The sequence below is a fragment of the Rana temporaria genome, chromosome 3 (genome assembly GCF_905171775.1).
Source record: "Rana temporaria chromosome 3, aRanTem1.1, whole genome shotgun sequence".
In the NCBI taxonomy this organism is placed as follows: Eukaryota; Metazoa; Chordata; class Amphibia; order Anura; family Ranidae; genus Rana; species Rana temporaria.
In genome coordinates, this window is record NC_053491.1 from 161,692,804 (window position 1) to 161,716,247 (window position 23,444).

At 44.6% G+C, this 23,444-nt stretch overlaps 1 protein-coding gene across 1 annotated transcript in view; it reads right to left on the reverse strand.

The window, feature by feature from the left end:
• The window catches only part of CPED1 (cadherin like and PC-esterase domain containing 1), a 408,757-nt gene extending 405,149 nt beyond the window's left edge, over positions 1 to 3,608 (reverse strand). Inside the window, exon 1 of the mRNA XM_040343743.1 lies at positions 2,735 to 3,608. Coding sequence (XP_040199677.1) covers positions 2,735 to 2,950 — 216 coding nt within the window. The 5' untranslated portion in view covers positions 2,951 to 3,608. The remainder of the gene's footprint in view (positions 1 to 2,734) is intronic.
• Positions 3,609 to 23,444: the final 19,836 nt, after the last annotated feature.

Here is a 23,444-nt window from a genome sequence, read left to right on the forward strand (position 1 = left end):
AGCGGAGCTCTAGATGCCGGCGGCCATCTTGGGAGCTGCCGCGCATGTGCCTCGCACAGCCAATTTTTACTGGCATTTCACAAAAGTTACTAAATTACATTTTTAGGTGCAAATTTCAGTATTTGGGCTACAAACATGTACGCTAGGCAAATAGCAATGTGATTTAAGGTAGAAATTAAGGTAAAAAAACATATTTTTGTTATTTTCGATATAATAAGGGCAAATTATCCCGCTGCCTCTATCCCCCTCTGCCACCAACACCCCCTGCCTTCACCCCCCCTCTGCGGTGCCACAATCTCCCCCTGCCTCCAATCTCCCCCTGCCTCCAATCTCCCCCAGGCCCCCTGCCTCCAATCACCCCCTGCCTCCATCGTCCCCTGCCTCCATCCCCCTCTGCGGTGCCACCAACAACCCCTGTCTCCATCCCCCACCCTCTGCAGGGCCACCATCCCCCTCTGCGATGCCACCAACACCCCCTGCCTCCTATCACCCCCTGCCACTAACACCCCCTGCCTCCAATCTCCCCCTGCCTCCATTGCCCCCTGCCTCCATCCCCCTCTGCGGTGCCACCGCAGTCACCATCACCCCCTGCCTTCAATCTCCATGCGCAGTTCCAAGCCGAACCGATCTCGGCTATTTTTACTGGCACATTCCCGCAACCACGGACATTTACAAACAGGGGAAAAAAGTGCCAGTTTTTAAGAACTGTCCGTTAAAATACGGACAAGTGGCGACACTGACTCGAGTTATGGTCTAAGTGGACTGTGAACAGCATGCAAAGGGCCTTTTAGGCCAGGATAAGTGTACTCTGATGTAAGTACTAGGACACCTTGGAGGAAGAGTAATATCTGGGAGTGTGCCTGGCTAGGAAAAGCTATGGAGTGGGACATTGTGGGCAGGAAGTTGCACATTTAACGCCTGGCAAATCAGAAGTTGCCTTACATGCAAACTGTGAGCTTCTCATAGTGTGCATTAGAGGCTGCAGCAAGTCAGAGCCCGCCTTATTTCCTGACTGGGGGATATCCAGCATCATCTAGCTCTTTTATTTCTAGCCAAAAGGTCCCTGGTCTGTCCCTTTTATCCATCGGATTTCAGTTATTTCAATCGTGGAAGTTCAGCATCACATATGGACATTCTCTAGGGAAGTTTGCATGCAAATACAGTCTGCCTATCAAATCCCACTCTTTCAGACTAACAATTACTGATCAAGGCATTTGGATATTTCCATAACTCCTTCCAGGAGCCCGGGGCTGTCTTTAATATTGATTGGACCCTGGGCAAACATTGTTTTAGGCAGGAGGAGCCAGAAGCAGGATGAAGCAGGAGGAGCCAGGAGCACTGGCAGGGACCCCAGAAGAGGAGAATCTGAGATGTTGTGTGCAAAACCACTGCACACAGCAGGTAAGTATAACATATTGTTATTTAAAAAGGACAAAAAAAATATTCCCTACAATCACTTTAAAAATATAACCACTACATTTAAAATAGAAAGAAAGGCAAAACATTTTTAATTTTGCATAGCGTGTGGGAGGTTCATAACCCCCGTAAGGTTTTTGCTATCTGTCTCGTACTGGGGCAATTTCACTTCTTGTTCCATAGCCTAAAAAGGAAGTGAGAGGAAATACCTTCATAGTGAGGGAATCCTTGGCTGTTACTATAGATTCCCTATTGGAAGATTTCCCCACCTGTTTTGGTGACAACCCAAAATTTGGGATTTTCTTTCACTCTGTGATAATGGTAAACAGGACAAATAGAGAGGGGGAATCCCCCTAATGGGAGCACAGACAGCAATAAAAACCTGACAGGTGTTCTAATCCCTTTCCAATCCATTCAAACCGTTAAAAAAAATGTTGCCTTTAGTTATACTGTAAGGATTGATAAGCTGCAATATATTACATTTTTAAATTTTGGTTACATAATAAACTTTTCTCAGTAACAGATTGCAACAGGTTTGAGTGAGTGAGTGAGGCTAGTTTATTTTGTAAGAATGTAGTAATATTTAATTTGACATTAAGTGCCGGTTCACACAAGGGCAACACGACTCTGGGCGTGACTTTGCAAGACGACTTCAGTACAACTTGGGTCGACTTACAACGCGACTTTAAGTCGCCTCCAGGACAGGCGACTTTGCCAGTGGCCAATCAAACAATAATCAGCTCTGTGTAAGGGAGGGGTTTGCCTGAGAAAACGATTTTCTCTTCCTGTAAAGTTGCTTCAGTTAAGACAGGGGGATCTGACTTGGAGACGACTTCCATTGAAATCAATGGGTACAAGTCGCCTAGAAGTCACCTTGAAGTAGTACAAGAACCCTTTCTGAAGTCGGAGCGACTGCAGTAGTGTGTATTAAGACGGCTCCATTCACTTCCATGTAATTTGTCATGTCGACACAAGTCGCCCCCCAGGTCGTGGTAGTGTGAACCGGCTCTTAGGGGGTTTATTTACTAAAGGCAAATAAACTGTGCACTTTGCAAAGTTCAATTGCACTTTGAAAGTGCAGTTGCTCCACAACTTAGTAAATGAGGTAAAGCTTCACTTTGCAAAGAATACCCAATCACATGCAAACAGCCTCTTTAATTGCATATGACTGTATGATGGAATTCAGCAGAGCTTTTCCTCATTTACCAAGCTCTGGAGCAACTGCTCTCGCAGAGGTCAACTGCACTTTGCAAAGTGCACAGTCTACTTGCCTTTAGTAAATCAACCCCTTAGACATTTAATGATTTAACATACTTACATCCTTTATCTTTCTGACTATGCTATCCCATCGATTCAGACAGTCCCCCGTCTCAGCAGCCACGTCCCCAATATCCTTGTCGCTGCCAACTGCATATTCCATACTGCTCCAAGTTATACTTTTCCAGATCAGAGCAAGGCACTGGTAGAACAGACACACGGCTACAATCACAGCTACAAAAATGGGTCTAGGACAATATCTGCGTCTCCAACCCATGTCCTCCTCTTATCCACTTTGATCAGATCATCTTCTAGTAAACTTGATGTTGTGTCCAAGTCAGGGAACTCATGATCATCATACGGCTCTGAGTACACTCGGTGCATTACAGTTTAAATTCACTGTAAAAAATCAGATGCTCAGCTCTCAGTTGCAGCAGTGAACAGCGAAAGCATTTGAAAATAAAATAAAGAAGAAACTTATCCAGTGGTCCACATGAGCCCAAGATCCCTTGATCCACATCGGTGCAATAAGTAAACAATCCTTCACGCAAAACTGTACAGCTTTCAATCAGAACATTTTTCCCCCATCTGCATCCACGTTGCAGTAGTAGTAAAAATAGCTGAACTTGGCAAAGTTGATTTTCTGTGCAGAGGTTAGCTGAAAAGTTGGGTTTACTTCCAAAGTCCTCTCCCTGCAAGCAGAAAGTTTTCCTCTAATTCCTGATGTGTGCACTCGCTGCTATGAGCTGCCTTCCCACTAACACAAACACAGCACATACACCCCATCCGAATCCTCCTGGACCACAGGCACCATAAATGAAAGACTTGCTTTCTTTCAGGGTGGGGTTGTTTTAGTACAGGAACTGCAGCATACTAATGTAGTTTGGGATTGATCCCCAAGTCACTCAGGAAATAATCTGATAACTTGTTACACACTTTCAGGTTTCGCATAGTTTTTTTTTTTTTTTTTTTAATTCTGTTCCAAAATGAAATCCAGATGTTTCCACAAGGAGGCTGCACATCCAGCTCTGCTGTTAGTATTACACTAGCATTAGTGTTTGGATTACACTAGCAAAGTCTAAATTGTAATTATTAGACTCGCTGCCTGACGTTCCACTTTCAGGGCCAGATTCATGAAGACTTACGAGGGGCGTATCAGTAGATACGCCGTCGTAAGTCCGAATCCCGCCGTCGTATATTTTAGAGTATTCTCAAACTGAGATACGCTTAAATATTGCTAAGATATGACCGGCGTAAGTCTCCTACGCCGTTGTATCTTATTGTAGAAAGAAATGTTTGGACAGCCGCACTCTGGAAAAACCTTCTCGGTTATTGATAAAAGTTTTCAAACACCACACATCACAGCAAAGACAGGGGCATACAGCTGACGTTTCGCACTACAATCAGTGCTTACTCATAGCTGTATAGGTGCATTTCCGGCACCTGGGTTTCTCTGAGAGGATACGGATTCATCCACACACCTAATTGGAGCGGTGACTATCTTCTCTCCCCGTCGTATCTTAGCTGCCTATTTATGCTGGCCGCTAGGGGCGTGTACGCTAATTTACGCCTAGAATATGTAAATCAGCTAGATACGCCTATTCACGAACGTGCACCTGGCCGTCGCAGTAAAGATACGCCGTTTACGTAAGGCGTTTTCAGGCGTAAACATAAACCACCAAAAAGATGGCGCAGCCAATGTTAAGTATGGACCGCGTCAAATTTTTCACGTTTTACGTCGTTTGCATAAGTCGTCCATGAATGGGGCTGGGCGTAAGTTACGTTCATGTCGAAACCAATGAGTCTTTGCGGCGTAATTTGGAGCATGCGCACTGGGATACGTCCACGGATGGCGCATGCCCTGTTAGTAAAAAACGTCATTTATGTGGGGTCACAATGAATTTACATACAATACGCCCACATCTTACACATTTGAATTAGGCTGGCTTACGCCGGCCCAGTTACACTACGCCGTCGTAAGTTAGAGCACAACTTCTTTGTGAATACAGGACCTGCTGCTCTAACTTACGGCGGCGTAGCCGAAATCTCTCTGAATCCAGCTATTAGTGTTTACATTTAGAATTCTTTATAAAATATTTAAATATCCACTCACTAACATGGTTTCTATAGGAAAATAATTCAATTATAAAGCAGTTTAAAACATATTTAACATAATTTACCCTAGTAAAGAATAAAGAATATGTTACCCCAACATTTCATATTCCCGATATGCGTCTGTTGTAGCATGTACTTAAAAAGTATCCTGTTCTCATTGGATTCCTTCCTTTGTGTGAAATACTTGGATATCCTTCCACACCCCCTGCTGTCCTATTTCAAACTGACTACGCTAGGAGTATATCTATCTCAACGTAGTCAGTTTTCTGGCTGTGCTGGGAGAACAGTCTGCCTGTATTCCAATGGCCAAGACTTGTGCTGACACACACCTCTTCACAGCCATTGACTGAGAAGATCACTGCGGTGTTCTGCTGTTTCTCCACCCCCACTTCTTATGCAGCTGAGAACAGAGATTATGTGATTCTTAAAAAAAAAAAGTATACTATACACAAATGTTTTGCCTTTCATTTGTACTTTGAACGAAATGCATTGTTTTACAAGGAAAGGGTTTGCAAACTGTATACTTTTGTTAATAGTTGTGCAAGAAAAGGATAAAAACCAGTGCGTATAAACTTTTACAATATTTTTTTTTTGGTCTGTTATCGACAATCTATTGTACATTTGAAAGCATTTTTATTATATCTGCTCAAAAATAGTGCAAAAAATAGCTGTTTAGTCACCCAGAGATCACGTGAACTGTGTAATTCCTGTGCTCTCTGCCTCTGGACTACTATCAGTTAACATTGTTCCCTGATATCATTGTTCTTACTATCCATGGACAACAAAACACCTCCTACTGTTATGTAGAAATGAGGGAGTTATTATGTAGTACTAACACAGTTCTAACATACTGTTATATAGTCATAAGACATTGCCTGTCCTGGTGTGACAACACTGAAACTGAAATCTGGGTACACCCTCTTGACCATGTCCACTATTCTGGTGGGTGGTACAGGGGGTGGGGGCAAGCAGCATGTTAAAGGGGTTGTAAACCCTCATGGTTTTTCATCTTATTGCATTCTATGCATTAAGGTGAAAAACCTTCTGTAGTGCTGCAGCCCCAGTTTTACTTACCTGAACGCTGGAGACACCTTAGTTAAATCTGCAAAGAAATCAGGGACGCATCAGTCCCAGGTCGGCTCTAAGCCTGAGAACTGAGTGATCACATGACCGCTGATCGCTCAGTTCTCAATCTGCTCACAGCAGAGAGCAATGACTGTCAGTCTCCACTCTGCTCCTCCAGCAATCACTGAAGCATCAAGCTGAGAGCCAAAGCTGTCAATTAGGCAGCTGCGTGGATCCCAACAATATGGTCGGGATTCTTCCAGTACCTAGAGCCGCTCTGTGATGTCAGCTGATAATGGGCAATAGTCTGCTGCCAGCTGACTCTGGGTCACAGAAGTGCAAAAGTAAATGCACTCTTTTGACCCAAAGGAAAAGTATGACCAATTAGATTTGTCCATAATTCTTGTTTACCAGGGTAATTTTTTCAAAGATTTTTCAGCCCAGCACTGTCTGCTTTAATTAATCCAGGTAAGGGGAAAACCCTTTTATATTGCCATTCCACCTGACTGGCTATTTCAAGCAAATACAGATTATTGGGTAATACCCACCAACGGGCCGGGCCCCTATACGGGAGGACTGCCTGTACCCCCAATCAGTGGCCCTGGTTGGAAGACAGGGACAGAGAGATGTTTCTCTAGAATAAACAAATGCCTGGACAACAGCTTCCATATCAAGATCGTTAGGTTTTATTTTAATGAAAGCTGCAGATTTAAAAATATTAAAAATGGGCTCTTGAAATTACATTAAAGCAGAACTCAAAAAGTGAAGTTTCGCTGGTTTGCTCGCCGTATCAATCTCTATTAGGACCATCTCCCATTACTGTAATCCTCTCCTAGGTGATGAAGATGTCCCTTGCCCTACCCCCTTCCCTCATACAGGTTGCAGGACCATTTACAGGACACCACCCAAGCTCACACATACACAATGGAGAGCCAGCTGTGGTTCCATAGCACCCCCGCAGGGGCTACCGATAGTTGTGGTTTGTCTGTCACCCTGCCCAGCCAGGCCCTCAATCCTCAGTCTCTTATCAGACAGAAAACAGTCCATGCACTTTGTTTTGGTTGTTTTATTGGGGAATTAAACTTGGATGGTGATTTGGGAATTATGGGATGCCCACGTGGCTACTGATCCCAGTACCACATCTTCAGGCCCTGCCAGCCCTCCTGGTTGCAGTTGCCTCTCTCCACTACCCATGCCACCACAGTCCACTCCAGTGGTTCTGCACACATCCTAGACTGCACTCCCCCAGTCCTCTCAGGTATGCCTCCCAGTCCTCCTGACTGTGTGAACACTTACCAGCCCTCCTGGCTACCTCTGTGGAACTCCTGAAGACTTGCCTAGCAGTGTTCTCCTACTGTCCTCTATTGCTCCTCCTGTGCCTCCTGGTCAGGACACCTCTGTGGGTTATAGGAGGATCCCGTCCACAACTGAGCCCAGGCCCAGGGTCACCCCCCTCCAGACTGGGGAGCTCGCTCAAAGGCCATGACAGCCTAACACTCGTTATATTCAACCCGATACTAACTCCTCCCCATCTGGGCTGACCCTGAGTATTTGAAGGGGCCTTCCCCCTGCCAATCCTAGTCGAGGATTGGTCAGGGCCCTCAAAATACTCCAGGCAGTTCCACCTCTCCTTCTTCCTTTCCAGAAGATTCTAGCATGTTCTGGAAAGACGTGGGAGGTCTTGGTGATGCTGCCTGTGAATCACCCAGCCCTCCCTGAGTCACTCAAACCCTGACCCAGAAGGAAAACACACCCAAGTCTAGAAATGTACCTACACTAACAGAAAATCTTTACACATCCTAGTAACACTGGAGGGTGCTACACTCACACCCCCCCCCCCAAATGTCCAGCTTGTCCCTTAGCTAGGAAATTTACAAAAAGCGTGTTCCTGGGCATCCCATAAAAGCAAGGGCATCCCATAAAAATACGATGTGGAAGGGGGAAAGGGAACAAACTTGGATGGGGCTATGCACAAATAAATCCTGTAGCTAACACACGACAACACTATACATCATGGGCCAGAGCACCCCCCCTAAAAGGAAGCCTTCTGCCTGCAGGAATTCTTGACTCCATATGGAACCGAATAGATAGCCGTCCATACTGAAACCCTGCAGCAAAAAGGACAGGAGAATAAAACACCCTGCCACTAACAACTATCTACACATGCTTTACAACATTTTCTGTCAGGGGGGTTAGCATCCTGCTGACAGAAATAATAACACGAAAACCACATGTATCACTTCAAGACAGTTTTTTTTTTTTTTCGTTCTGTCAGGAGGGGGTTAGCACCCTCCTGACAGAAACAAGAGGAAAAAACACAGCTCAAGAAGTGTCTAGTTCTCTTTGGAGTTCCTGGTAGGAGGGGAATATCAGGCTCCTTAAGACCTTGCCCCTTTTTGCGATTCGGCACTGCGTCGCTTTAACTGACAATTGAGCGGTCGTGCGACGTGGCTCCCAAACAAAATTGGCGTCCTTTTTTTCCCACAAATAGAGCTTTCTTTTGGTGGTATTTGATCACCTCTGCGGTTTTTATTTTTTGCGCTATAAACAAAAATAGAGCAACAATTTTGAAAAAAATGCAATATTTTTTACTTTTTGCTATAATAAATATCCCCAAGAAAGATATAAAAAAAAAAAACATTTTTTTTCCTTAGTTTAGGCCGATACGTATTCTTCTACCTATTTTTGGTAAAAAAAATCGCAATAAGCTTTTATCGATTGGTTTGCGCAAAATTTATAGCGTTTACAAAATAGGAGCTAGTTTTATGGCATTTTTATTAATAATTTTGTTTTTACTACTACTGGCGGCGATCAGCGTTTTTTTTTGTGACTGCGACATTATGGCGGACACATCAGACAATTTTGACACATTTTTGGGACCATTATCATTTTCACAGCGAAAAATGCTATAAAAATGCCCTGATTACTGTGAAAATGACAATTGCAGTTTAGGAGTTAACTACTAGGGGGCGCTGAAGGGGTTAAGTGTGGACCTCATATGTGTTTCTAACTGTAGGGGGCGGGGCTGGACGTGTGACGTCAGTGATCGTCTTTCCCTATATCAGGGAACAGACGATCACTGACATTGCCACAATGAAGAACAAGGAAGGTGTGTTTACACACACCTCTCCCCGTTCTTCAGCTCCGGTGACCTATCGCGGGACACCGGCGGCGATCGGGTCCGCGGGTCCCGCTGGCGCGGTCACGGAGCTTCGGACCGGGTCACGAACACGCCTTCGGCAGTGCGCTCGCGACCCCACCATCAGTGCCTGACCTCACAAATGTGCTTCTGGAAGAATGGTCAAACATTCCTATAGACACACTTCTGCAGATGAGTTGAAGCTGTTATAGCTGCAAAGAGTGGGCAAACTCAATATTGAACCCTATGGACTAAGACTGGGATGCCATTAACCACTTAAGGACCCCTTCGCGCCGATATATGTCGGCAGAATGGCACAGCTGGGCACAAGCACGTGCCTGTCTCTTTAAGGCCCAGTCGTGCCATTCTGCCGACTTATATCGGCGTGAAGGGGTCCTTAAGTGGTTAATGGCATCCCAGTCTTAGTCCATAGGGTTCAATATTGAGTTGGCCCACTCTTTGCAGCTATAACAGCTTCAACTCATCAGAAGTGTGTCTATAGGAATGTTTGACCATTCTTCCAGAAGCACATTTGTGAGGTCAGGCACTGATGTTAGAGGAGAATGCCTGGCTCGCAGTCTCCGCTCTAATTCATCCCAAAGGTGTTCTATCAGGTTGAGGTCATGACTGTGCAGGCCAGTCAAGTTCCTCCACCCTAAACTTGCTCATCCATGCCTTTATGGACCTTGCTTTGTGCACTGGTCCAAATCATTTATTGGAGGGGGGATTATGGTTTGGGGTTGTTTTTCAGGGGTTGGGCTTGGCCCCTTAGTTTCAGTGAAGCAAACTCTTAAGGCATCAGCATACCAAGACATTTTGGACCATTTGATGCCCCATTCCACGAGCGTGCGCAATTTTAAAGCATAACATGTTAGGTATCTACTTTACCTGGCATAACATCATCTTTCACATTATGCAATAAAACATTTTTAATTCATTAAACTGTCTTTTTTGTGTAATTGCATTTGAAAAACCAATGCGCAAATACAGTGTGACAGAAAATATTGCAACAATCCCCATTTTATTCTCTAGGGTCTCTGCTAAAAAAATATTTAATGTTTATGGGTTTTAAGTAATTTCTAGCAAAAAATACTAATTTAAACGTATAAACCAAAAGTTCCAGAAATGGCCTGGTCAGCAAGTCGATAATGACATTGGCTGTATGTTTGGTGTTGTTTTCCTACTGCAAAATAAATTTGGGGCCAATCACACACCTCCCTGATGGTATGGCATGATGGATAAGTATCTGCCTGTATTTCTCAGCATCGAGGACACCATTGATCCTGATCAAATCAGCCCCAAACTTGCAAGGAACCTCCACCATGCTTCACTGTTGCCTGCAGGCACTCATCATTGTACCGCTACCAGCAAACATATTGCCTTTTGCTACAGCAAAATTATTAAAATATTGATACATTGAGAGCATCTACTGCAATTTTTCTGCACCCCAGTTCCTATGTTTTTTGTGCATAGGACATGGAGACAAGGCTAATCCACTCAAGTATGGAGGATCTGGGCTGCTCTATGCAAAACTATTGCACAGAGCTGGTAAGTATGACATGTTTATTATTTTAAGAGGAAAAAATGTGCAATTACAATCTCTTTAAAAATTCCAAGGTGAATGGAAATGGCTTGCTTGCACTGGGCCTCATGTATTAAGTGTTTTCTTTGTCCATTTCAACCAGTGATGTATAATTCTGGGAAAAAGTATTTGCCCCCTTTCTGTTTTTTTTGCATATTTGTCACAGTTGACTCAGATCATCAAACAAATGTTATTATTACACAAGGATAACCTGAATAAATACAAAATGCAGTTTTTAAATGATGGTTTCATTTATTAAGGCAAACAAGCTGTCCAAACCCGCATGGCTCTATGTGAAAAAGTAATTGCCCCCTAAACAACTGGTTGCAACAACTGCAATCAAGCGTTTGCCATAACTGCCAATGACTCTTTAATATTGCTGTGGCACAATTCTGGCCCACTCTTCTTTGCAGAATTGTTTTAATTCAGCCACATTGGAGGGTTTTCCAGCATGAATGACCTAAGTAAGGTCATGATACAGCATCTCAATTGGATTTAAGTCTGGGCTTTGACTAGGCCACTCCACAACCTAAATTTTGCTTTGTTTGAACCATTTGGAGGTAGATTTGCTGTTCTGTTTCAGATCATTCTCCTACTGCATAACCCAAGTGCACTTGAGCTTGAGGTCACAAACTGATGACCGGTCATTCTCCTTTAGGATTTTCTGGTAGAACTCAGATTTCACGGTTCCATCAATTATTGTAAGTTGTCCAGGTCCTGAAGCTGCAAAGCAGCCCCAGAACATCAAGCTACCACCACCATGTCTGACTGTTGGTATGATGTTCTTGTTATGAAATGCTGTATTAGTTTTATGCCGTATGTAACTGGACGCACACCTTCCAAAAAGTAAATTTTTTGTCTCATCAGCCCACAGAATATTTGCTTAAAAGTGTTGGGGATAATCAAGATGTTTTTTGGTAAATATGAGATGATCCTTTGTGTTCTTTTTGGTCAGCAGTGGCTCTGGCCTTGGAACTCTCCCATGGATGACATTTTTGCTCAGTCTCTTTCTTATTGTTGAATCATAAACGCTAGGGTTGTCCCGATACCGATACTAGTATCGGTATAGGTGCCGATACCGAGCATTTGCCCGAGTTCTTGATGCCTAATCCGATACTTTTGTCAGTGGTGCTTCTGTCCCCCGCCGTGTACTGCTTCTGTCCCCCGCCGTGTACCGCTTCTGTCCCCCGCCATGTACCGCTTCTGTCCCCCGCCGTTTACCGCTCCGGTCCCCCTCCATGCTCGGCTCCGGTCCCCCTCCATGTACTGCTTGTGTTCCCCGCCGTGCTCCGCTCGTGTCCCCGCCATGCTCCGCTCCCCCTCCATGCTCCGTTTGTGTCCCCGCCATGCTCCGCTCCGGTCCCACTCCATGTACTGCTTGTGTCCCCCGCTGTGCTCTGCTCGTGTCCCCGCCATGCTCAGCTCCAGTGCCCCTCCATGTACTGCTTGTGTCCCCCGCAGTGCTCCGCTCATGTCCCCGCCATGCTCAGGTCCCCCGTCGTCCTCCGCTCCCCGCTGTGTACTGCTCTGATCCCCTGCCATCCTCCGCTCCCCTCTGTGTACCACTCCGGTCCCCCGCCGTGCTCCCCCCTCTGTCTCCGATCTGTCTGGATGGAGAGCGGAGGAAGGAGCCCTTTTTCGAATGAACAGTCAGTGATCTTTTTTTTTTCTTTTTTTGTCAGTGATGACTGTCCATTCATAACTGAGCATAGTAACTGTGTTACAATGTCTCAGTTTATGAATGGAGAGGAGCCGCTGTTTTCTTTACAATTATCTACAGTGCAGTTGAGCCTGCAGAGAAAGGGACTGGGGAATCTGTGTCCTTAGTACCTTTCTCTGTCTCAAAGAGGAAATATCAGGGGTCTGTTAAGACCCCCCAATATCCCACCAAAGCCCCCCCAACAGGGCTGATAAAAGCAAAAAAATAATTGTAAAAATATAAAAAATTTAAATAAAAAAACACACTGACACTGCCCCCCTCCCCCCCAAAAAAAAGAAAGCATTGTAAAAAAAAAAAAAAATAGTAAAGAATAATTAAAAAAAAAAATTGTAAACAATTAAATTGTAAAAAAAAAAGGACATTCCACGCGTCGTCAGTACTGCATATTAGTGCCACTGTCAAAATACAATTTTAAAAAAAGTATTGGTAATGTGTATTGGCGAGTACTTGAAAAAAAAGTATCGGTACTTGTACTCGGTCTAAAAAAAGTGGTATCGGGACAACCCTAATAAACACTGATCTTACTGATCTTACCTGAGGCAAGTGAGGCCTGCAGTTCTTTAGATGTTGTTCTGGGTTCTTTTATGACCTCCTGGTTGAGTCGTCGTCATGCTCTTGTAGTCATTTTTGTAGGCCATTCCAAGTTATCTCCATTTGTTAATATTAATATTAAAACATTTTTTAGGATCTGAATCATTTATGTGTGAGAAATATGCAAAAAAAATAAAAAATTAGGAAGGGGCAGATACTTTTCACAGCACTGTATTTCCTTTCAGTCTCAATCTTTTCAAGAAAAACATTGGGAATTTTTTTTTGTATGGCTAACAAGTACACTTGCCAGTAGGTTGCATTTCATGGATAGGGCCCTTTGGAGGATTTCATTTGAATAGCAACTTCTTAGTAGATGCCAAAATAGTTCGATCTTTTAAAAAAAGGTAATTAACTGGAAGAATATTCATTGCCAATGAAAAAAATATATTTCTCCAGTGCATTGTAACATCTGCAACTCTCTGTTCAGAGCACAACGTAAAAACTAAGCCTGTGAAACAGAAAGACAAGTGCGCAGGCTGTATTACGTGTATTGCCAGCGGAGGATAACAGGAAATTATATCACACCAGCTGAATTCTATTTTCCAAATTGTTATTACCGTATATGTCCTGGAATACAAGAAAAGCAGTTCAAACAACAGATAATCAGTTACAGAATAGATACACAAAAAGCTACACAATATTTTCTGTGTACAGTTGTTTAGAAAGACTCATAGTAAAATAAATTAAAACAATACTGTATTTATAAGTAATAATGCTGTACAATGCTGTATTTATATTGCTAACATAAGCGACCCGTCCATTAAGGGACCACGGGTGCTGCCCCCAATATCCATGCGTCATGCCTCTTGCCGAATGCATGGATTCCGATGGAGAGTGTGTGTTTTTTTGAAGCACCTTATAGGCTTCAAAATAGGGTGGGCTTGGGGCGCAGAGAATGCAAAAGGAGCCCACCCAGGTGTGTTACAACAGCGAATGAATATTCGCTATTGTAACACTGATCCTCCTCCTGGCCAATCAGGAAGCGGGTTTTGAGACCAGTCGCCCGATTGGCTGAAAGGACAGGGGGTCCTATTGGATGCTTAGGAGGAGGGAAGGAGCCATACGATGGAAGCTGCCAATGGAGGAGAGGACACTGAGCTGCTAGACACTGTCCACCACCCGCTACTCGCCTAGATGGGGCAAACACTGGAGGGGCTATAATAAGGCTTACCTGTAGCTAAAATGAATATCTCCTAATAGGGAACCATTTAAGAGATATTCATTCTGGATTTACTCAGAGCTTTGTGCTGGAAGTGAGGGCACAGGAGTGACGTCATCGTGGCTCTGGCCACTCACACAGCCGGAGTCCAAAAACCCAGAAGGAAGACTAAGCGAAGATGGAAGTATTTCAAAATGTGCTAGTATGCAATGCAATGCCCAGAGCCCCCCTTTTACTTACCTGAACCCGATCTTTCAAGCAATGGGGATGAGCACACCAGATCCAACCAGTGTCTTTGGTCCTCATTGGATCGATTCATAGCAGCGAGAGCCATTGGCTCCCGCTGTTGTCAATCAAATCCAATGACACAGGAGTCAGGGGGGGCAGGGGCAGGTCCTGCTGTCTGTGTTAATGGACACAGCAGCAGGACATGGGAGCATGATTGCTCCCAGGGAAAAAGCTTCTCCGACGGGGCCCTTGAGAAAATGAGGAGCCAGGAGCGCCACGGAGGGACCTCCAGAAGAGGAGGATCGGTGCCTCTCTGTGCAAAACCCTTGCACAGAGGAGGTAAGTATGACATGTTAGTTTTTTTAAAAGAAAAAAAACAAGACATTACAACCCCTTGGGATCTCCAATATCAGTCCCGAGGCAGCCAGAGTTGGTGGGTGGAGCTGGGGGTGTGGCCACCTCCACTCCCCCCACATATCCCATCACACTGGCTGATCCCGCAGCTGAAGGAGATAGAGGCGAGGACACAGCAGTCCCACCCAGGTCTTCATCTGCAAGCATTAGGCATGCTGTAAGGTACTGCTCACTGTCACTACATAGAGTTCTAACCTGCCCTATACCAACCCAGTCTGCCCTATACCACCCTAACCTGCCCTAAAAATAGGATTTTTTGTACTCACCGTAAAATCCTTTTCTCTGAGTCCATGGACGGACACAGCTCCTTAAATCTTGACAAGTGGGTTATGTTCCCTGTTTACAGGAGAGGACTAGGCAGAAACATGTTAGATAATTAAAAAGAGGAAAGCAAGTAATGAGCGCAATCCTAAATGCACTAAATCGTGAACAAAATAACGAATCTAATAAAAAGATATCATATATGTGACACAACCGTGCCAAGTGCTTCAAAACAGATAAAAACCGCGGAGGAATATGAATAAAGTGATCAAAACTGAATGAGTACTAGAAACTATATAAGTACTAACAACTAAAACAGTCTGTGAAAAAAATCAATGAAGACAGAGTGATAAGTGTCCAGTAGCAGTCAGGCCAGTGCTACCAAATGCAACACATAAATGCTTCACAGGTGGATCTTCTTAGATCAGGGGTGTCCAAACTTTTTTCAAAGAGGGCCAGATTTGATGAAGTGAACATGCGTGAGGGCCGACCATTTTGCCTGACATTCTTTGAACCATTAAAATGCAGTCTAATGCCGCGTACACACGATTGGAAATTCCGACAAGAAAAACTTGGATTTTTTCTGAAGGAATGTTGGCTCAAACTCGTGTTGCATACACACGGTTACACAAATCTTGTCGGAAATTCCAACCGTCAAGAACGCGGTGATGTACAACACGTACAACGAGCCGAGATCAATGAAGTTCAATAGGCAGTTCGGCTCTTCTGCTTGATTCTGAGCATGCGTGTATTTTTGCACGTCGGAATTTTCTATAGGAACTTTTTCCGTCTGAAAAATAGAGAACCTGCTCTCAATCTTTTGTTGGCGGAAATTCTGACAGCAATAGTCCGATGGAGCCTACACACGGTCGGAATTTCTGACAAAAAGCTCACATCTGACTTTTCTTGTCGGAAATTAAGATCGTGTGTACGTGGCATTAGTGTGTTTGTCCGAGCTCTAATACACTGCCCAACAAGAGTTCTCTTGCCTTTGTGGATGTGTGTGGTCAAGAGATGAGCTTGGGTGTGTTATTTGGATATACCGTATTTATCGGCGTATAACACTCACTTTCACTTTAAGAGGCTTGTTCAGGAAAAAAATAAAATTTTAAAGAAAGACAGTTAAGCAAAATAAGGGTCAGTGCCCATATGCAGCCTCACCATTGCCATGAATGCAGCCTCACCATTGCCATCAGTGCAGCCTGATTGATGCCCATCTACAACCACGGAGGGGACAAGCAGGGTGGCGGGACGACCTCCAAATCTTTAATACAAAGTCCTGCCTCCTATGATAGACAGAACAGTCATCCAGGAGACAGGACTTCCAATTACAAACGCCACCAAGTAAACAGGAGATTCTCCTGTATGCAATCTGACAACGCTCATCCCGCCTCCTCCCTGTCCCCTCCGAGGCAGCGCTGAAAAAAATACAGTATAATTTGGATATGGATATCCAAATTACCAGAGGGGCCACATTAAACCGGAACGCGGGCCGCAATTGGCCCGCGGGCCGGACTTTGGACTTGCCTGTCTTAGATAGTGGGCTCATAGAGCACTTACCTCCCCCTTGTAGGTCTAAAGCATGAAGTGACTGCAGCCAAACTTGATGGATCCTAGATACTGCGGCGTCCTGGTGTCTACAATGTGACTTCTGGTCTCCAAAAAAATGGAGGCTCGCCGTGGAATGCAGGAATCAGCAGGAAGAAAACAGAAGAATACAAGCTCCTATTGTGAAGTACGTTTAAAAAGAGAATTTATTAAAAAAAACGAAAACTGCTTACAAGCATAAGTTTAAAAAATGCGAGTCACGAAAATTCTGGTCGGACGGGGCTCCGCGTCACTTCCGGTCACGTCTAAATGTCCTTACACGTTGTGTCACGTCACGTGACTTCATCAGAGGATTCTGATTGGCTAGGTGATGTTTATTCATATATACTAAAAAGCGGAAGTAGATCTGCGGCCATTTTGGAAACTGGTGTCTCCAAATATAGCGTCGGCCATTTTAATGGAGGAAAATAGCTATAAAAAACACTATTCGCAGCAACTTCGGATAAAATTAGTCTCCCATCACGGCAGCGGCCATTTTTATGGAGGGGTAGACGAATTAAGGCCACGGTCAGATATCCTGTAACCGCGCCAACCATATTATTAATAAAATAAGGCTAAAATAAATGGCGGTAATTAGATCCCAATGGCTCATAATATTGTAAGGGGCAGACACAAAGACTCATTAAATGGCCTAGGGTGATCATACTAATCTATTAACATTAAACACAGCTACAGAAGAGTTCATGGAGACTATTCAATAAGCTCAGGGACTTAGATAATTAAATACATGTTACATTAACAGAATTGAACAGCCCTGCCCAGGGGGCGGTCCCTCCAGACATAACCCTCCTCACTGCAGCATGCAGCCTCAGTTCGTAACAAGCAGTACACACCTAAAAAGGAGGGGTGGGTGCTGTGTCCGTCCATGGACTCAGAGAAAAGGATTTTACGGTGAGTACAAAAAATCCTATTTATTCTTATCGTCCATGGATGGACACAGCTCCTTAAATCTTGACAAGTGGGACATCCCCAAGCAGTGTCAAAAATGAGGGGTGGGAAATATATCAGTAAAACCAATTTTAACTTCACCCCAAAACAACCAGAGCTCTTTAACGGAGGAGGTGCAACTTTAAACAGCCGCCTGCAAAAACTAGCGGCCGAAAGAAGCACTCACAGCAACCATGTAAATTCTGGAAAATGTGTGAATGGACGACCAAGTCGACGCCTCGCACACCTGTGAGAACGACGCATGACGTCCTAAAAAAACCCAGGAAGCACCAATTGCCCTGGTTGAAAGTGCCATGACCAGAAAGGGGGGCCCGCCCCTTAAGAGCATTGGCCTGTATGACAGCCTTCCTGATCCCCAGAGAAATGGTGGTCAACGAGACCGCCAGGCCCTTTTGTGGACCAGACATCGACACAAAAGAGAGTCAGATCTCCGAAACGGAGCCGTAGCAGGCTGGTACACCTGCAAAGCGCGTACCACGCCTAAAGTATGAAAGGCAACCTCCGTAGGATGCGCCAGCCGAGGACAGAAGGATGGAAAAACAAAGTCCTTATTCAGGCGAAAGGCAGAAACCACCTTAGAAAAAGGGAAGGTCGCAGGCGCACCACCACCTAATCCTTATGGAGGATCAAGCATGGCGACTTGCAAGACAAGACCGCCAACTCAGAAACCCCTCTGACAGAGGGAAAGGCCACTAAAGGGGCCACCTTTTGAGATAGTGACAGGAGAAAAACCCCTCTGACGTTTCCAAAAGAAAAGTTCCTGAAGAACCGAGAGCACCAGAGTCAAAACTAAAAGACAAACCCCCAGCACAAAAGTGTACCCACCAGGGAACGGGCCGCAAAAAGGCCACTGAAAGAACACAGCCAAGGCTAAAATCTGCCCCCAAACGGTGCTTTAAGCAATTTTTAGATCCACTCCTAGCTGTAAAAACAGCAGGACCCTGGACACCGAGTATGTCCGTGGACGTCACCCGTCTCTTCGCACCAAGAGATGTAAGCCTTCCAGGTGTGATGGTAGATCCTCCAGGAAGAAGACTACCGTGCTGGTTGAGACGACTGAGTCGGACAGATCCCGGTCTCCTCAAACCTAGCTTCCAATAGCCATGTCGTGCAAGCCAGCGACTGTACAACAGGAGGAAGTATGGGACCTTGAGACAGAAGGTCCTCCCGCCCTGGCAACCGCCAGGGTACCTTCGCCACCAGGCACCTGAGATTGGCATACCTAGGATGTCGAGGCCAATCTGGAGAGATTAGAATCATCAGGATTCCCCAGCCTCCACTCTGTGGAGCAGCCGGGGGAGCCACCACAATGGAGGAAAGGCGTAAAGTCGCCGATACAGACTCGACAGGGCCACTGACGCGTCTGTACAGGATCACTAGACCTGGCCACGAACCTTGACACCCTTGCGGCTGAGACGAGCGGCTAGGAGATCCATGTCCTGTGAGACTCACCTCCTGCAAGGGAGTTGACTCCAAGTACCAAGACCAGTCATCCTGGTCCAGCATCAGGCGACTCCAGTAGTCCGCCTGCCGATATACTAGACTGAAGCCACGGCCGTGGCGTTGTCAGGCTGAATCAAGATCGGACAACCTTGCAACCTCCTCGACCACGAGGAGAGGCATAGCCTGATCGCCCAAAGTACTAGGACAAATAACGGTTGACAGGGTCTACAGCACCTGGTATTCCCAGGCGGACTCCCACCCAGGTACTAACCAGGCCTGACCATGGGTTACCGAGATCAGACTAGAGCGGGCGCATACAGGGAGGTGTGGCCGTAGGTCCATTCAAGTCCAGCAACTCTGGGCCGACTGGACCCCCCAGGCGCCCCCACAACCCGAGAAGTTGGCGTTTGTTGTAATCACCATCCACAGAAAGGAAGAAACTACTTCCCGGACCGAAGAGTCGGGAAGCTCAGTCACCAATTCAGAGAGACACTGACTAGGTGGCGCACCTGAATCTGATGATTCAGAGACAAGAGATTTGTACCACTCGGACAGTATTTCCCTCTGGAAAAACAGTGTGGAACTGGGCATACGGTACCGCCTCCGAAAACCCTAGGTACTCCAAAACCGAGTCGGAAACCAGGACCGACTTCAAATGCTTAACGCCCATCCGAGTTCTCGAAAGGTCTGAAAAGCTACAGACACAACCACTATTTCTGAGTCAGAAAGTCGTCTAAGTAGCCCACAATGGCAAAGCCTCGCTGTCCCAACAAGGTTAGGATAAGTGCAAGCTCCTTGGTGAAAACCTTTGGTGCTGACACCAGATAAAAAGGAAGGGCCACAACTGACAGTGCTAAATGTAAAGGCAAGAGGTACTCCCGCGCTGTCAGAAGATCCTATTAAGTGAAACTGGGGCGGTGTTTAAGCTGAAGGGGACACTGCTGCAGACACCTAGTGATAGAAAAAAAATTGTTAAATGAAAAAAGGTATTGGTGTCTGCGCTGTGTAACAGAGAAAAGGGGGAGGGGGAGGGGAAAGGAAAGGAAGATAGATAATGTGACTATAATACACTCTATATGCATAAAAAAGTGTCTATATAGACTACCAAATATTTCAGATCTCTGCCTGGATCGATAAGTGAAACAAATATCTCAGAAAAACATAAATTACAATAAAGTGAGTGCCATACTATACACAAACAAATAAATAATGCATAAATATATAGACTTAGTATAATAAATAAATGTAAGAGTCAAGCAAAATCAGCATGGAATACGAGCAAAAAAAATATTATATACAATAATATAATAAAGAAATAAATATATATGGAAAGTCTCTGAGTGGTGGTCCCAAAAAACCAAGTGTTGAGAAATGCTTCAGTGTCCAAAGGACACCTCTTGTGACTTCTTAGCAGTGTTACCTCACAGCTGTTGTTCTAAAGAACTGATAATTCTCAAGGGATACACATCCGATAATATAATCAGCCAGATGGTAGGAAACCCAAACCAGTCAGTATCAAATTTAGTGCGGGGAGGAAAAAAAACGTGAGGTAACTTGTGGCATCCCAAGGGACCTGTGTGCGCCGTAGGATTCAGCACTAGGGGTCAGGACTACCCAAAGATGGCCACCGAGCATTCAGAACACGGCCACAGGAAAATGGCTGACCGCAATAGTGCGGCTACGATAAAATGGCCGCCAAAGGGAGTTTTCAATGCAATTAAAAACCACCTAAAAAATGGCGTCAGCGCCGGCAGAATGGCGGCAAAATGCTGCATTTAAACAGTAAAAGCCTTCTAGGGCTTTTAAAAGTGCAAAAAAGAAAAACCCATCACAGGAAAGCCCCAGTACAAAAAACTCAGGCCAGATACCACAGTCCCCTCAGGAAGGCCCCCCCCTCCTGACAGCGGCAAATGTTAACAATGCAGCAGAGGGAAAGGAGCAGGGAAGGGAGGAGAAGAGGACCCCCGAACTCCAGGAATGCCCAGCCGTACCAACCCACCTAAGCGGGAGGGACTGTACTTACCCGCCTGAGCGAGGACTCACTGACGCATTCCTGACAGACCTACAACCGCAATGAAGGTAGGTGTCGCCCGGTCCACTGTGAGTGAGACAGCACCACAGCCCAGTCATATGTGGACCTCGGAGCAAAGCTCACTGGCCACCCCAGGAGTCATGGGGTATGGCGTGGCAGACCCAGTCTCTTTGCAAAGGTGTGCCCACGCTTGCTGGTCGGACTGAGTAGACTACAAGGATCTATATTATCCAGCCTGTCTCTCAGCCGACAGTTGAAAGAAGATTCTTCAAGAAAAAATTAAAATAACATTTCTCCTCAGGGCGCTGGGCCCAAAAGGGAGCCATACGTCCTTCTCCTTTGCTAGGCAGAATGAAACTGAGGCTGCGTGCTGCAGTGAGGCGGGGCTGTTCAACTCTGTTAATGTAACATGTATTTAATTATCTAACATATTTCTGCCTAGTCCTCTCCTGTTGACAAGTGGGTTATGTTCCCTGTTAAGATTTAAGGAGCTGTGTCCGTCCATGGACGATAAGAGAAAACTCTTTTTATCAATCATGTTTATCATTTATTATGTCTAGATGTGAATTTACAATATTTGATTTGTTTGTTTCCTATATGCCAAATATGTTTATTGACTAGGAGTACCCCATGTTGTAAACATTATTCAATATGTAAGTCTTTTTGACTACAAATAAATATATTATTATTATTATCATGGATTGATATAAATGTGTTTTCATGATTTGTGTGTTCAAATAGGATCTTGCCAATAAAATATACTATTCAGATAAAAAAAACTAGTATCCCCATTTATAATGACAGACTCCATTTAACGCCCCCCTTTTTCTGTGCATTTACATTAGTGATGGAGGCCTGCCAGTATTATTATATAAGGTTGTGCCAGGTCACATTTTTTCTTAATCCCTGTACTATTCTTGAAAACACAGTGCACATCAACGCATTCGCATTTGTGCATTGTGGAGTTCTAAATCATAGGTGCATTTTTTATTTATTTTTCCTGCGCGTTTGCAATGGCCACTGCCATGCAAATATACTTTACCATGTATGGCAGTAAGGCCCCTTTCACACTGGAGCGTTTTTCGGGCGTTATTCGAGCGTTTTTCAGGCAAAGCCTCATCTGCAATGCCAATGTGAAAGCCTGAGTGCTTTCAGAGCCCTTTCACACTGCCAGTGCCCGAAAAACGATAGTAAAGCACCTCTAAGACCCTAACGTTTTAGGGCATTTTTGCAGTGCCTCAGTGTGAAAGAGCAAGGTGTTTTTACAGCGCTTTCAATTCATTTCAATGGAGAGGGGCATTTTTGAAGCGTTTTTTTCAGCACCCAAAAGCTGCTGCTTGCAGGACTCAGTGTGAAAGGGTCCATTGAGATGCATGGATAGCGCTTTCTGAGCATTTTAATAGCGCTATTTTTAACGCTAAAATGCTGTAAAAACGCTTTAGTGTGAAAGGCGTCTAATGTTGCTTGAAAGGGCAGAACTCCATACACTGAAGACTTCAGTGAGATAAGTTCTGGAAATGCAATGCACATGGCCCCTGATCAGTCTGTAGATTTGATGTAAAACGACCTAGTAACCATTAGAATAGACATTATAAGGCAGCGTGAAGACAAACATTTCTTTGCATACAAGTAATATGTGTCTTAGAAAGAGATATTCTCTGGAATTCATACAGAGTGGCGCAAGCAGATTTTTAAAAAGTGTCTCTCATGCATTGTTAAAACTGGTGAAGAATGTACCTGTCTAAAACTTGTATTTGGCTCATGCCATAACGCCACTTTTAGAATGTATGTGAGACACTCGCAAAATCTGTCTGAGCCAGATTTTCTCTTTGAAAGATAGTTGGTCTTAATTAGCTCCACTTTTACATTTGGCGCATTCAATGCAACACAATGTAAAAGTAGCACATTTTAGAACTACCTGAATATGGTGCATGAACCGCTGTCAAAGCCAAAAGTGTCGCAGATGCTTCATGAATTTGGCACCATACATTAACAGGAGGGATTAACGCCAGAAAAGTGGAGTTTATTAGAATCCCCCATTTAATGCTTTACTTTAAAAAAAAAAAAAGTGACGCTTTTGTGAAAGTGTCTCGCATGCATTCTAAAAGTAGCGCAGCATGAGACAAATTCAATTACAAGTTCTAGACAGGTATATAAATTTAGCACATTCTTCAAGAATGCAGGAGAGTTGTGCCAGTCTTTATACATTCCAGGGATTGTGTTTAGTGTTCATTACTCCATACATAATTTCAATTGCAAATATTTGGGGGGAAATATTCTCTCACATGATAAAACCACAGGCCCAAAATGTGAAACATGAATAGCTCTTATGTAGCTCATCCTTTTCTTAATCATGTTTTATTTTTTACACTTTTTTGGGTGAATCATACTCATTCAGATGGGGGGGGGGCGGGATCTGGGGGCCCCTTTGTTACAGGGGGCTTCCAGATTCTGATAAGCCCCCTG